This window comes from Brassica rapa, chromosome A10, assembly GCF_000309985.2.
Source record: "Brassica rapa cultivar Chiifu-401-42 chromosome A10, CAAS_Brap_v3.01, whole genome shotgun sequence".
Lineage (NCBI taxonomy): Eukaryota > Viridiplantae > Streptophyta > Magnoliopsida > Brassicales > Brassicaceae > Brassica > Brassica rapa.
In genome coordinates, this window is record NC_024804.2 from 13,955,666 (window position 1) to 13,968,359 (window position 12,694).

General features: G+C 33.5%; 1 protein-coding gene and 1 pseudogene across 2 annotated transcripts; one reads left to right on the forward strand and one right to left on the reverse strand.

Moving 5' to 3' along the window:
• The first annotated feature begins 1,866 nt into the window (after nt 1-1,866).
• Nucleotides 1,867-12,665, forward strand: LOC108870235 (UPF0481 protein At3g47200). Of its 2 annotated transcripts, XM_033281955.1 has the most exons (4): nt 1,867-3,686; nt 7,702-11,554; nt 11,935-12,043; nt 12,129-12,665. In XM_033281955.1, the coding sequence occupies exons 1-2, from the start codon at nt 2,632-2,634 to the stop codon at nt 7,991-7,993; spliced, it is 1,347 nt and encodes a 448-aa protein (XP_033137846.1). In that variant the 5' UTR covers nt 1,867-2,631; the 3' UTR covers nt 7,994-11,554; nt 11,935-12,043; nt 12,129-12,665. The 2 variants fall into 2 exon arrangements, with proteins under 2 accessions (XP_033137846.1, XP_033137845.1); XM_033281954.1 differs by having other exon boundaries at nt 7,702-12,043.
• LOC117128941 lies at nt 8,137-8,497 on the reverse strand (annotated as a pseudogene).
• Nucleotides 12,666-12,694: the final 29 nt, after the last annotated feature.

The window sequence follows — 12,694 nt, forward strand, 5'->3', positions numbered from 1 at the left end:
ACGGAATTACCATAAATGACTAATATATATATGACAATTAATGAGTTTAATAATAAAGATTTGACAACAATATATATCTCCTCCATCATTTTTTGTTTAATTTTATATTATTAAAATAAATTAAACAATCAAATTAGCTATAAAAATAAAATTTAGATTTTTTCGTATATGTTATATTTTGAATTTTTAAAAACGACAATAAGTGACTAAAACTATTAAAATTATTATGTTAAAAATTAATGATCAATGGTTTAACATTTTTATTATAAGAAGATACACATGATTTTAAAACCATATGAGTAAAAAATATCATTTAATAATAAAATAAATATATATATATATATATATATATATATATATATATATATATATTAAACACTATATACCATAAGATTACATAAATATTTTAATATTAAAACTTTCAATGAATTTTCAAGAACATTTATAAATTATAAACTTATTAAAGATTTCAGATTGAAAATTTTGTTATCGATGATTTAAATATTTTGTTATAAAACGATATGAACGATCATAGAACCGTATGATTATAAATTCTTATTTAATAAATAACTATACAAAATATACTATTCCTAGAAAAATAGGTTGGTCCATCTTAACTTATATTACACTTTTTATTAAACTAACTATCGAATTGATAAATAACGTACCAAAAAATGTTTTGCACTTTCCTTAAATAAAAGCTACGAAATTACCTAATATGATTAACATATATGTAAAAATTAATTATAATGAATAATAAATATTTGATAACAATTTTTGTATCTTAGTTCTTTTTTTAATTTTATATTATTAAAATATATTTAAAAATCACATTAAATATATAATAAAAACATTTATAATTTTTCTTATATGTTATATTTTGAATTTTTCAAAACGTCTATAAATTATTAGAAATTTGAAGATCCCCACTCTGAAAATTTTGTGATCAATAGATTATTTTTTTGTCATAATAAGTTACAAATGATCATAAAATTGTATTAATATGAACTTTTATTTAATATTATAAGAAGATACACATTATTTTAAAACCATATGAGTAAAAAATATCATTTAATAATAAAACATATATATATATATAGATTATACTATATACCATAAGATTACATAAATATTTTAATATTAAAACTTTCAATGAATTTTCAAAAACATTTATAAATTATAAACTTATTAAAGATTTCACATTGAAAATTTTTTTATCGATGATTTAAATATTCAGTTATAAAATGATATGAATGATCATAGAACTGTATGATTATAAATTCTCATTTAATAAATGACTATATAAAATATATTATTCTTAGAAAAATAGGTTGGTCCATCTTGACTTACATTATATTTTTTATTAAACTAACTATCGAATTGATAAATAATCTACCAAAATATTTTTTGCACTTTCCTTAATTAGAAGCTACGAAATTACCTAATATGATTAACGTATATATGAAAATTAATTATTATGAATAATAAATATTTGATAACAATTTTGATATCTTAGTTCTTCTTTTTTAATTTTATATTATTGAAAGATATTAAAAATCACATTAAATATATAATAAAAACATTTATATTTTTTCTTATATGTTATATTTGAATTTTCAAAACGTCTATATATTATTAGAAATTTGAATATTCTCACTCTGAAAATTTTGTGATCAATAGATTATTTTTTTGTTATAATAAATTACAAATGATCATAAAATATAACGCATATGAATTTTTATTTAATAAATATTTAAACTAAATAATATATACATAAACACTAATGATTTAAAGCAATAAGATTGGCTGATCAATTTAGTCGTCCAGTTGAAATCTTTCAAAAGTATATGAAAGACTAAAGTCAAAGTAAATATGGATTTAGAATAGTAATTATATTTTACTAACCAAATACCGAAAAAACCGAACCGAACCGAAACCAACCCGATATTCGGATTGAACATCCGTAATCCAAATGAAGCCAAACTATTGTTTCACTCTCCAATATATAATAAAAATAATAACTTAATCCCGCGCAAGGCACGGGTCTTATCCTAGTTGAATATGAAAACGGAGCATTTTCAGTATATTGTATTTTGTAAAACAAATTTGCATCATGCTTTGTGAATTTTGTTAGACTAATTGACTGGATATGATAATTGATCCGCTGACATAATTGTAGTTTATTTATAAAAGCTGTCATCACTTGCAAAGAAGAAAAGTCTTGGGTGAAAAGATACTTTTGTTCCTTTTTTTTTTTTTTTGATAACTCTGGTATCTGGGCAGCCACATTCCCAACTATCCCCAAAAGGGGTCCAGTGCCCCAACGGAAGGGATGTTAAATCCGTTGTGGCCAAGACTCGAACTCGGGTGGCGGACAGTACAGCTGTACCTCCTTTACCACTAAGCTACGAGCGCTTGGTTTACTTTTGTTCCTTTGTCGACCTAACGTGGAGACTTGTCAATATTTTGCAATTGTAAACTTCTCACCTCCTTCGTAAGGATGTCTTTGTTTCATTTTAAAAAAAAAAAAAATTCTACGAAGACGAAATCAGGAAAAGAACATATATTCGAAGTCTTCCACCTAACCAGAAGAGGATCTGAGGTGGGTTTGAACTTTAAAGATTTAGATTAATGGATCCACAGACACAACAGAACGCCGCAGAAAACAGTCGTGATCCCATCCCGACATCAGTCGTAGTAGACATACATAGCTTAACTTCAGAAGACACTGATCCTAAGCTTCTGAGAGAATCAGCTGGTTCAGAGTCATGTTGCATCTTGAGAATCCCACACAGCCTCGTGCGGATCAACCTCAAAGCATACGAGCCCAAGATTGTCTCCATCGGTCCTTACCACCACGGAAAGGAACATCTCAAAATGGCCCAGCAGCATAAACGCAGGTTCTTGAAGTTCTTGGTGGCTAAAATGCAAGAGAAGGGAACTAATCCTCAAGAATTAGTCAACGCTGTATCTACTTTGGAAGGAGATATAAGAGGTTCTTACTCAGAGGATCTTGGTTTGGTATCTGAAGAGTTGGTTGAGATGATGGTTCTTGATGGTTGCTTTATCCTCACGTTGTTCTTAGTAGTATCTGGCAAAGTTGTTTACACTAATCTCGATGATCCCATTTTCAGAATGCCATGGATCTTGCCGTCCATTCGAGCCGATCTTCTCCTTCTAGAGAACCAGGTTCCTTATGTTCTTCTTCAAGCGCTATTCGAAACATCGAATTTAGTTACTTCTAGCTGTTTAAACGAGCTAGCGTTTGAGTTCTTCGACTACTCATTACAAAAACCAGAAACGTTTTGGGAAAAGCATTATAGTCTCGAAGCTAAACATCTTCTTGACTTGATACGCAAGACATTTGTCCCTGTTACTTGTCAAAGAAGCATCAAAGAAGCTAATGGTTTTCTTGGATTCGTTTTATCAGCCAAGAAGCTTCACCTTAGAGGAATCAAATTCAAACCAAGGATGAACACAGATTCAATCTTAGACATAAGGTTTAGTAACGGTGTGCTTCATATTCCTCCAGTAGTCATGGATGATTTCACTGCCACGGTGTTCTTAAACTGTGTAGCCTTTGAGCAGTTATATGCAGATTCATCAAACCACATAACCAGCTACGTAGCGTTCATGGCTTGTCTTATAAACGAAGAGAGTGATGCAGCGTTTCTTAGCGAGAGAAGGTGGCGCAGCATACGAACTGGATAATCAGCTCAACCAAGGGATTTGATAATCCTCCTTGGGACCTGCTTCGCTCAATCAAGGGATTCGAAGAATCACTTGAGACCGGCTTCCTGTTTTGATGAATTTAATCGAATCAAGAACAAGGGTTTCAGAGAAATCTCTCTAGAATTAAAATATATCAAAAGCTGCCTTCTAATGAAGGATTACAAAGATTATAAATAAGATTCTCATCTAGGGTTTTTAGTATCCTAAAAGATAAAATTAAAGGAAATATAATAAACTTAATAATAATAAGGAAAACTTAAAGCCTAATCGTAATATTGGGTTTCTTGCCGTCCAAGCATGATGACGCTGCATCAGGTCCCTCCGGGTACGAAAGATTCGACCTCGAATCGAAATGGTGTTGTTGTTGATGCAAAGAGAGAGAATTTTATCACCTCACAACCCAACGTTCTTGATGCAAAAATAACCTTATATTGACGAGCATCTGCCTTGATTTTGTGCTTGTGACCAGATTTTGGACGTAGCACAACTCCATATTCCGACATGAAATCACCAGATAGTGGATCCATTGGAAGTAAAAATAGCTTTGATTCTCTCGATATTGCATGTGATGTGGACCAATTGCAGGCAGTCGTCCCCGTACTATATGATACCATAAATCCCCAGAGGAAGTCCCAACCAGTAGCTAGTTCACATTCTCGTTCAAGCCCTAAAAGAGTCGAACAACAAAAGAGACCCATTGTATGACACCGAGACGTAAACGGAGTCGCAAATGAGAAATCACAAAAGACATGCTTGTGAAAGTAGTCCAGCACCACCTTCATACTAACTGTACTTAAAGACACGTGTTTCCCATAAGGTTGTGGTAGACGAACCAGAACCAGAATGGAGCAAAACATCTTTCTTGATGCACAAGAAACATTAGTACAACAAAGAAACTCACACCCAACATCTCCAAATCTCCACTGTGAAAATCCACACTCTAACTCAACTGGGACAAACTGAAGAAGACCCATGAAGAACTCAAGAACCCATGGTGCCCACAAATGCTTTGTTTTTCCATTTTCACCCAAGAGAAGATCCATGAGGACCCCACAATGCAACATTTTACGTCCACCAAAAACCACACAAAGAAACCTTTGTTCTGTCATTGAACGTCTTACTAACGATATCACCCAGTTCAAACACACCATCCAATCGATGTGGAGAATGCAGTCTACTCCATGAGGAAAAGCGGCTTCACGTTGGAGAATAGTTATAAGTACATGGTAGCAGCGTGAAATCAATGCTTCTGGCATGACTTCAATAACTAGTACGTCTCTGAACAAACCTATTACAATATCCAGACCCAACCAAAGAAGAAGAGCATGAAATTTTTGTTGACGATGGCGCAAGCTATAGTGTCTTTCTGAAAACAGCTCAACAAATTTTCCTGTAGTCTTATATCGCCATGGAAATAGTATAGGCCGAGAAATAAAGGCTTTAAGGAACATCAGCACCACACTGGTAGAGCAACAATCACCACTGAACCGATGAAGTAAGAGCAGCGAAATACATCCGCATCCCATCTCGAAACAGAGAGAAGTCTGATCATGCAAAACCTTAAAACTGAGATACTTCAATCCCCACATCAGATTAGTTGCACTTGTATACACACCTTTGCACTTCTTGTGTTCCAGCCATGTGCATTGGTAATCATTACAAACTAGTGAATTTGATATGAAAACAGTATATGCGCACCAAATCATAGAGATCTGAGCAGCTGGATCAAGCATCCACATAAACTGAATCACTTTCAAGTCAGTTACGAGAGGGACCCAAACAGAGCAAAAACCAAATAAAACCAGTCCATCGAAACCATAAAAAACAGCAGGGTAATGAACTGTATTGACCCTCTGTGAAGTGAATCCAAAATCAAAAATTTCCAAAATGGAAACATGTAGAGAAAGGATCGCATGGGGATTACAGAAAGCAGAATGATTCGCCGGGAAATCATGGTTTGTCTCCCTTATCCGAGCAGAAAGAGATGACCAAGTGAACTGTGGCGATAGAGAAACAAAGTGTTCACTAAGTTCTAACCCCCAATTCCTACTTCGAAAATCAAGGTTGATCGTCCACTGAAAAGTAAACAGTACCCAGTTGCAGAAACAAAACAATTTAATCATTGATTTGTCTCTACAAACCTCAGTTGATAATCCACACATCAAGCCATGTGAGTAGCTTTTGTTCCACAAATTCAGTTGTCTTGGTGCACCGTATAGTTCTTCACAAAACACGCTCCCTTTTCTTTTCTTTGCTTCACAAAAATTTTCGTCTCTAGCTTTATTAGAATTAGAAAATAGCTTTGTTGAATTAACAATACGCACGTTCCATAGCTCATGCTCGCTTGCCCAAAAAAAACTTAAAGCAATATTACCAAACTTGTTGCCACTAGTTGTGAGATAAAGAACATTCTGCTCTATCTTCTTTGTATGTTTCTCGATGTCTATACTGCTCACAAAATCTGATGCTCTTGTTATTTTTGAACACATATTGCTTGAATGGGTTATAATATCTTCAAGTGGTAAGGCGATAAACTTGTTAAAGCTGTTGCCTTCATATGCAGAAAAAGAATAGCTCCAAACGTGATTAAACAGACTTTCGCTTCGACCAGGATCGGGTGGCTCATTAGAGACATGCCAACGAGTAAATAAAAGAGACTTAACGTCTTCAGCATCTTCATTTAACCTCTTATTTTCTTCTTCATAACTTGGATCCTTATCAACAGTGTTATGTAAAACCTGATCACTATAAATCACGTCACACTGAAATTTCTTAACGCGATGAGACATGTGCATCCGTAGATCACGATCAGGTGGTTGACGAATGATTTGTCGATGACAATCTTTTCTCCATACATCATATCTCACTTGTTGATTCATTGCATCCACATATGTCTGTTTTTCCTCCACGTCAAAGATTAGAACATGTTCTGGTTTTTGCTCTTCAAAGCAATCTTCTTTTGTTGACAAACTTATGATCTCAAAATAATTATGGCTCCAGCCAGATGTTTCAGACATAGTTTGCAAGAGATGAGTTGTATCCTTGAGATCAAAATTATTTTTAACACCATCACTTGTAGCAAAATCTTCATGAGAAAGCGTTGGAGTTTCTCGAGCATATATTGACTCACTAAAGCTTACGCTTTCATCTTCCACTTTTGCAAGCGTGACTTGTTTCATTGCATCTTCATCGAACTTTTCATAGTTTGGAACAAAGCTGTGTACGTCAAAGGACGCATCATTGTCTTTCACATCGTCCTCGTCATATACGTCAAAGATTGCATCACCGAGTTGATTGTCAAAAGAGTATCGATCACTACTTACGTCAGCTTCGTCTTCGAATACCCCATAGCTTGGATCCGTACTCTGCTCAGAAAAAAATTCTTCGTCTTCTTTGTAGTCACACAAATCCAAGTCATATTCATCGTCACTAGGGTTGTCAAAAACATTGTGATTAGAATTAACCTGGGTAACAAAATCCTGCACCGCTTTGCTAAGCTTTTGTAGATCTTCTCTAAGACACACAAATAGCTCTGCCTCTGTGGGTAGGGACTTTTTTGTAGCTTTGCCCATCATTAGAAATCGTCGCTCGGCTCTGATACCAACCTGGCGCAGCATACGAACTGGATAATCAGCTCAACCAAGGGATTTGATAATCCTCCTTGGGACCTGCTTCGCTCAATCAAGGGATTCGAAGAATCACTTGAGACCGGCTTCCTGTTTTGATGAATTTAATCGAATCAAGAACAAGGGTTTCAGAGAAATCTCTCTAGAATTAAAATATATCAAAAGCTGCCTTCTAATGAAGGATTACAAAGATTATAAATAAGATTCTCATCTAGGGTTTTTAGTATCCTAAAAGATAAAATTAAAGGAAATATAATAAACTTAATAATAATAAGGAAAACTTAAAGCCTAATCGTAATATTGGGTTTCTTGCCGTCCAAGCATGATGACGCTGCATCAGAAGGATTCTTGAGAACTATTTTGGAACAGAGGTAGAAGTGTCTAGGTTTTATATAAGCATTGGCAAAGATGTTGCTTTGGACTTAGAGAGGAGTTACTTAGCGAAGGTGTTTGAAGGGGTTAATGAGTATAGTTCCAAAGGGTTCCATGTTCATTGTGCAGAGTTTGTTCACACGCATTTTGATAGTCCATGGACATTTGCATCATCGTTTGCAGCTTTGTTGCTTCTTATGTTTGCGGCTTTACAGGTTTTCTTTGCAGCTTATAGTTATTTCAAACCTCCAAAAGATAAGTGAGAGGTAATTGTAATTTACTTGTTATGACTCTTTTGAGTCTAATAAATCCTTTGTTGTTTTCTTTAATATTTTTATCTTAATAGAGAGATGGTTGCATTGGTAACATACGAACATGTAATTAAATACACAACAGTTATCTCTCAAACACTTTTTCTTCATTTTGCCGTGGCTTTTGCGACTTCACGAAAATCAAAGGTCTTCACTTTGTTGAAATCATTAGTCACTGGTGAAGAAGAGACACCTACATAAAAACCTTCAGACTCGTACTCTTCCATGTTACTGCTACCTACACGTGAGCTACATTTTATAAGGTGGTACACAGGTTCCTTGCATGTCTGGTTTTTTCTTCTCCACGCTGTTATTTGCATCTTTTTCTCCAACCTTTGTCAAACCTTCTGCTTTCAGGGGTTTAATGTCTTCTTTCTTGATGTGTTTCTTCATGAAACATATGACTTTGAAACAATAAAGACATCCTATAGACATTATCTTTATGAAGAGTGAAGTGGTAGATGAATGAAAGTTGAAACTTTTGTTTCAAACAATATGCTTGCGTGCATTGAAGATATTTAGAGAGGAAGAGACGTGTTTCTTTTTGTTTGCTGATTTTGATTAAGCGTTTTTCTTGACTTCTTGAGAGCTACCTTAAGTTGACTCCACGCAGCTTCCACTTACTCCACCAATCACTTTCTAGGAAATTGCCCCAGTAAAAATGAAAAATAAACTCATAGCATACAAGCGCAGGCAAAGGTAATTAAATGGGATGTGAAGCAGACAGAGCTACAGTTATTTCCAACCTTCAAAAGGAAAGTGAGAGATGCTTGTAATTTACTTATTCTGATTCTTGTGAGTCTAAATTTTTTCTTCTTTTTGTTGTTTTCTTAAAAAGATTTACCGCTACGTTCTGCTTTCAGGGCTTTGTCTTCTTTATTGCTCTGCTTTTTCCTGAAACATATGAGTTTGAAACAACTAAGGGTATCTCCAACCTCTCTCCATTTTTTCTCCAAAATGGAGTAAAAGTGAAAATAGAGTAAGGATTACTCCAACCCAACTCCAAATCTCACTCCATAATAGAGTTTACTCCATAAATGAAGTAATCTTTTTTTTTGTTTGAGTAAAAAATGAAATAGGGTTAAGAGTATTTTTTTACTCAATTTTTACTTTTACTCTATTTTAGAAAAAAAAATGGAGTATTACATTGGAGATGCTCTAAAACTACCTCTTATAGACATTTTTATGAGTGAAGTGGTAGATGAGTGCTAGCTATCAAGGGTGTAAATAAGGAGAGTGCAATTGGCATAAAAGTTAGAAAACAGTTTAATGGCATCTTCAATCATACTCCATTTTTTATTCTAAACATCATTTTAGAGTAAAATATGTTTAACGTTAAAATAGAGTAATGGCTAGGATTACTCTATTTATGGAGTAATTCTACATATTAGAGCATCTCCAATGTACAACTCCATTTTTCCTTCAAAATGAAATATGAAGTAAAAATACTTCAATCCTACTTCATTTTCTACTCTATAATGGAGTCATAAACAAAAAAATATGGAGTAAATCTCATTATAGAATGTGAAGTGTAATAGGGTTGGAGTACTATTTACTTCATACTTTCTTTTACTCTATTTTGGAAGAATAAATTGTGTTGAGTTGGATTGAAATTTTTTTTTTTATAGAATGGTCCTTTGAACTTTTTTTATTTCATACTTAAATAATATTCAAAAAAAAAATAATATAATTTTTCATAAGAGATTATCTAATAATTTTAAATAAAAGTTGCATAAACTAATAAAAATACTAAAACTAAACATTAAAATATAAAATAAAAATATAACATAAAATAAGTAATTTAATAATCTGGTATACCATTTTTGGAATTGCCATAATCGGTGAAGCATTGCCCAAACAAAAAAAATGTTTGATTTTAAAATTTTCTTGCCCAGTTTAAGAAAATCATGGATAAAGAAACTCATTATTCATTCTGAAATGCACTAGTTGAACATTTGCGAGAGAAAAATATTCTAATACTCAGTTATTGAAGCAAAATATTTATCTTATGTATATTTTTATGATTTATTGTATTTTTAATAATAAATATTTAATTTAAATAAATTACATGTTGTGGATGTTTAATAAACATAAGATATTTAGGGTTAATTGGTAAGTTTTTGTAAATATAAAGTGTTAGTAATAATTATTAATTAACCAAAAATAATTTTTCTTAAAATATTCATTTTTGGAGTGAAAAATAAAGTAATATATTGGAATAAAATCCTACTCTTTTTGGTGTTATTGAGTAAAATATAGAGTAATCGTTGGAGATGCTCTAAATCAACGACATCGTCTTCTTCTTCACCAGCCTAAACTACTCACTACCAACAAATTTCAAGATGATGTCCCCAAGTAAACTTATCAGTGCTAATGATACACCATAATAAAACCAAAAGGGTAGAGGACAACTAAGGTCCACTTTTTCATACCTAGCCCTGCACATTCATAGCACAAGCAGAACGTACCAATATGCTTACCACTCCTAGTAACATCCATATGTAAGTTTAGCATTTACGGCTCCAGCCACTTGTTTATTTAGGCTTCAAATGGTAACAGCAGATTGAGCGGCACGAGACAAACGGTATAAATGCGGTGCGATTCTAACAGTTATAAAATGTATAAATATATGATATATATATATATAAAGATTTTTGTTACTGTTAATTTAATTGTGATGTGGTGCGGGGCAGATTAAAACATTTGAAACCTTAGGCTCCAAATAGTAACAACAGATTGAGCGGTGCGGGACAAGTGGTACAATTGCGGTGTGGTAACAGTTATAAAAATATATAGATATATGATATACATAAAGATTTTTGTTACTAGTTTGTGCGGGGAGGATTAAACATTCGAAGCCTTAAGGTCTAACTTTTTCATGCCTAATCCTGCACATTCATAGCACAAGCAGAACATACCAATATGCTTACCACTCCTGCTAACATCCATACGGTGTGCAGCGAAACATTCAAGGAGTACAGCAGTTGGATTTAACTGTGATGAGGATGGTTCGCGTCTTTGCTCCTTACAGTTGTCTCGAACTTGTGGAGTGCAGGTTGGTTACTACGGGTCAGGGTGTTTGGACACCGTGTGCCAAACAGATTGCTATATCATTTACCATCGTCGAGCTACGGACATCCATGGTTACTGTAATAGTGTCAACTGCATGTGTGAATTTAAGAGTCCTGAATGTTTTTAAGAGCACCATTAATGCAGTTTCTAACGTGGGTTTTTAAAGAAAATGGGGTATTTAATTAAATCAAAACAAAAAGAAATTAGAGTAGTCGATCCTTAATTGGGTGTTTTTGTAACCGATCGTATATGGGTTTCTGTAAACACGTGTCGGCATATGTGATTTTTCCTTTTTTTTTTTTTTCTCTTCCTTTTCTTTTCTTTCCTTTCTCATCTCTTCTCTTTGGTTTTCTCGTGATCTCCGTCGGGAAGCTGATTGAATTTCTCAACGAAAGTATCACCTCCGTTCAATCGGCGTATCCTCCGGTCAATCGCCGTCAGGTCCATCTGATGCAAACTAATTGACATGTTTGATTTTAGTAAAGTCTCTATATTTTGTTGTTTGTTCACGTATAGTGATCCCTGCCTTGCTCATGATTGGTTGATATGAAACAGTTTGATCGTTTTGATGCATTTTGATGATATGAGCTAGTTAGTTGTTTCTTCTAGTATCACTGATGTTCTGTTTTATCTAGCTTGATCGACTCATTTGCATGGGTTTAATTTTTAAATGTGAACTGTTCTGTTCCATAAAAAACTCAAGTCTTTAATTATGATGTGTTGTGTTGGCTTTGTAAGCTTGGTTTTGTTGTTGTTAGCATACACATTCTGCTTTGGGTTGTGTGTGTTGCGATTGACACATAGCTTTTCTTTGGGAGCAGCATTCAGTTCTCCGACGTCTAGCAAGTATAGCTTTGAGTTCTCAGGTGGTGGTGGAGGAGGGAAAGGAAGAAGATTCGTGGAGGTTTTGGTTGGGTTCGTAGTCGAGAGGTACTTTACTGTCTCTTCTTTTCTGATGCATTTTTGGTTCTTTGGCATTGGATCATCTTGAGTGGCTTGGTGCTATGTTTTGTAGAAACTAGTGTTTGGATTAGTCGTCAGGAAATTTCAGTTCTGATATTGAGGCAGTTTGTGTGTAGTTTTTTACTAATCCTGAGGCTGAGATTGATCAATGGATAGAGCTTTGAAACTTGTAACTTTTTTTTTTGTTTCCACCACTCATGTGTTTTTGTGGGGTTTTTTTATAAGAATTCTTAATTAAGAGAGTAGCATTGGAGCACTAAACTAATTGTTTCAAAAATGTTATATTTTAATATGTTTTATTTTATAAATAATTTTATGTAACAAAAAAAGTTTATAATTTTTTTTAAGAACCTTTAATTAAGAAACTACCATTGGAAGTACAAAATCGAACAGTTTCTTAACTAGATTTCTTAACTCCACCAAAGTACACTTATATATTTAAATATTCATTAAGAAACACTATAGAGTTTCTATGGATAAAGATGCTCTAACACAAGAGCAAGTAAGGATGTGTCAACAAATATTTAAATACTGTATTTAAAAAAAAAGAAGAAGAAATAAACCAAATATGAAAAGTGAATAGAGTTAAGACACGTCATCGTTTCGCACGTGTTAACT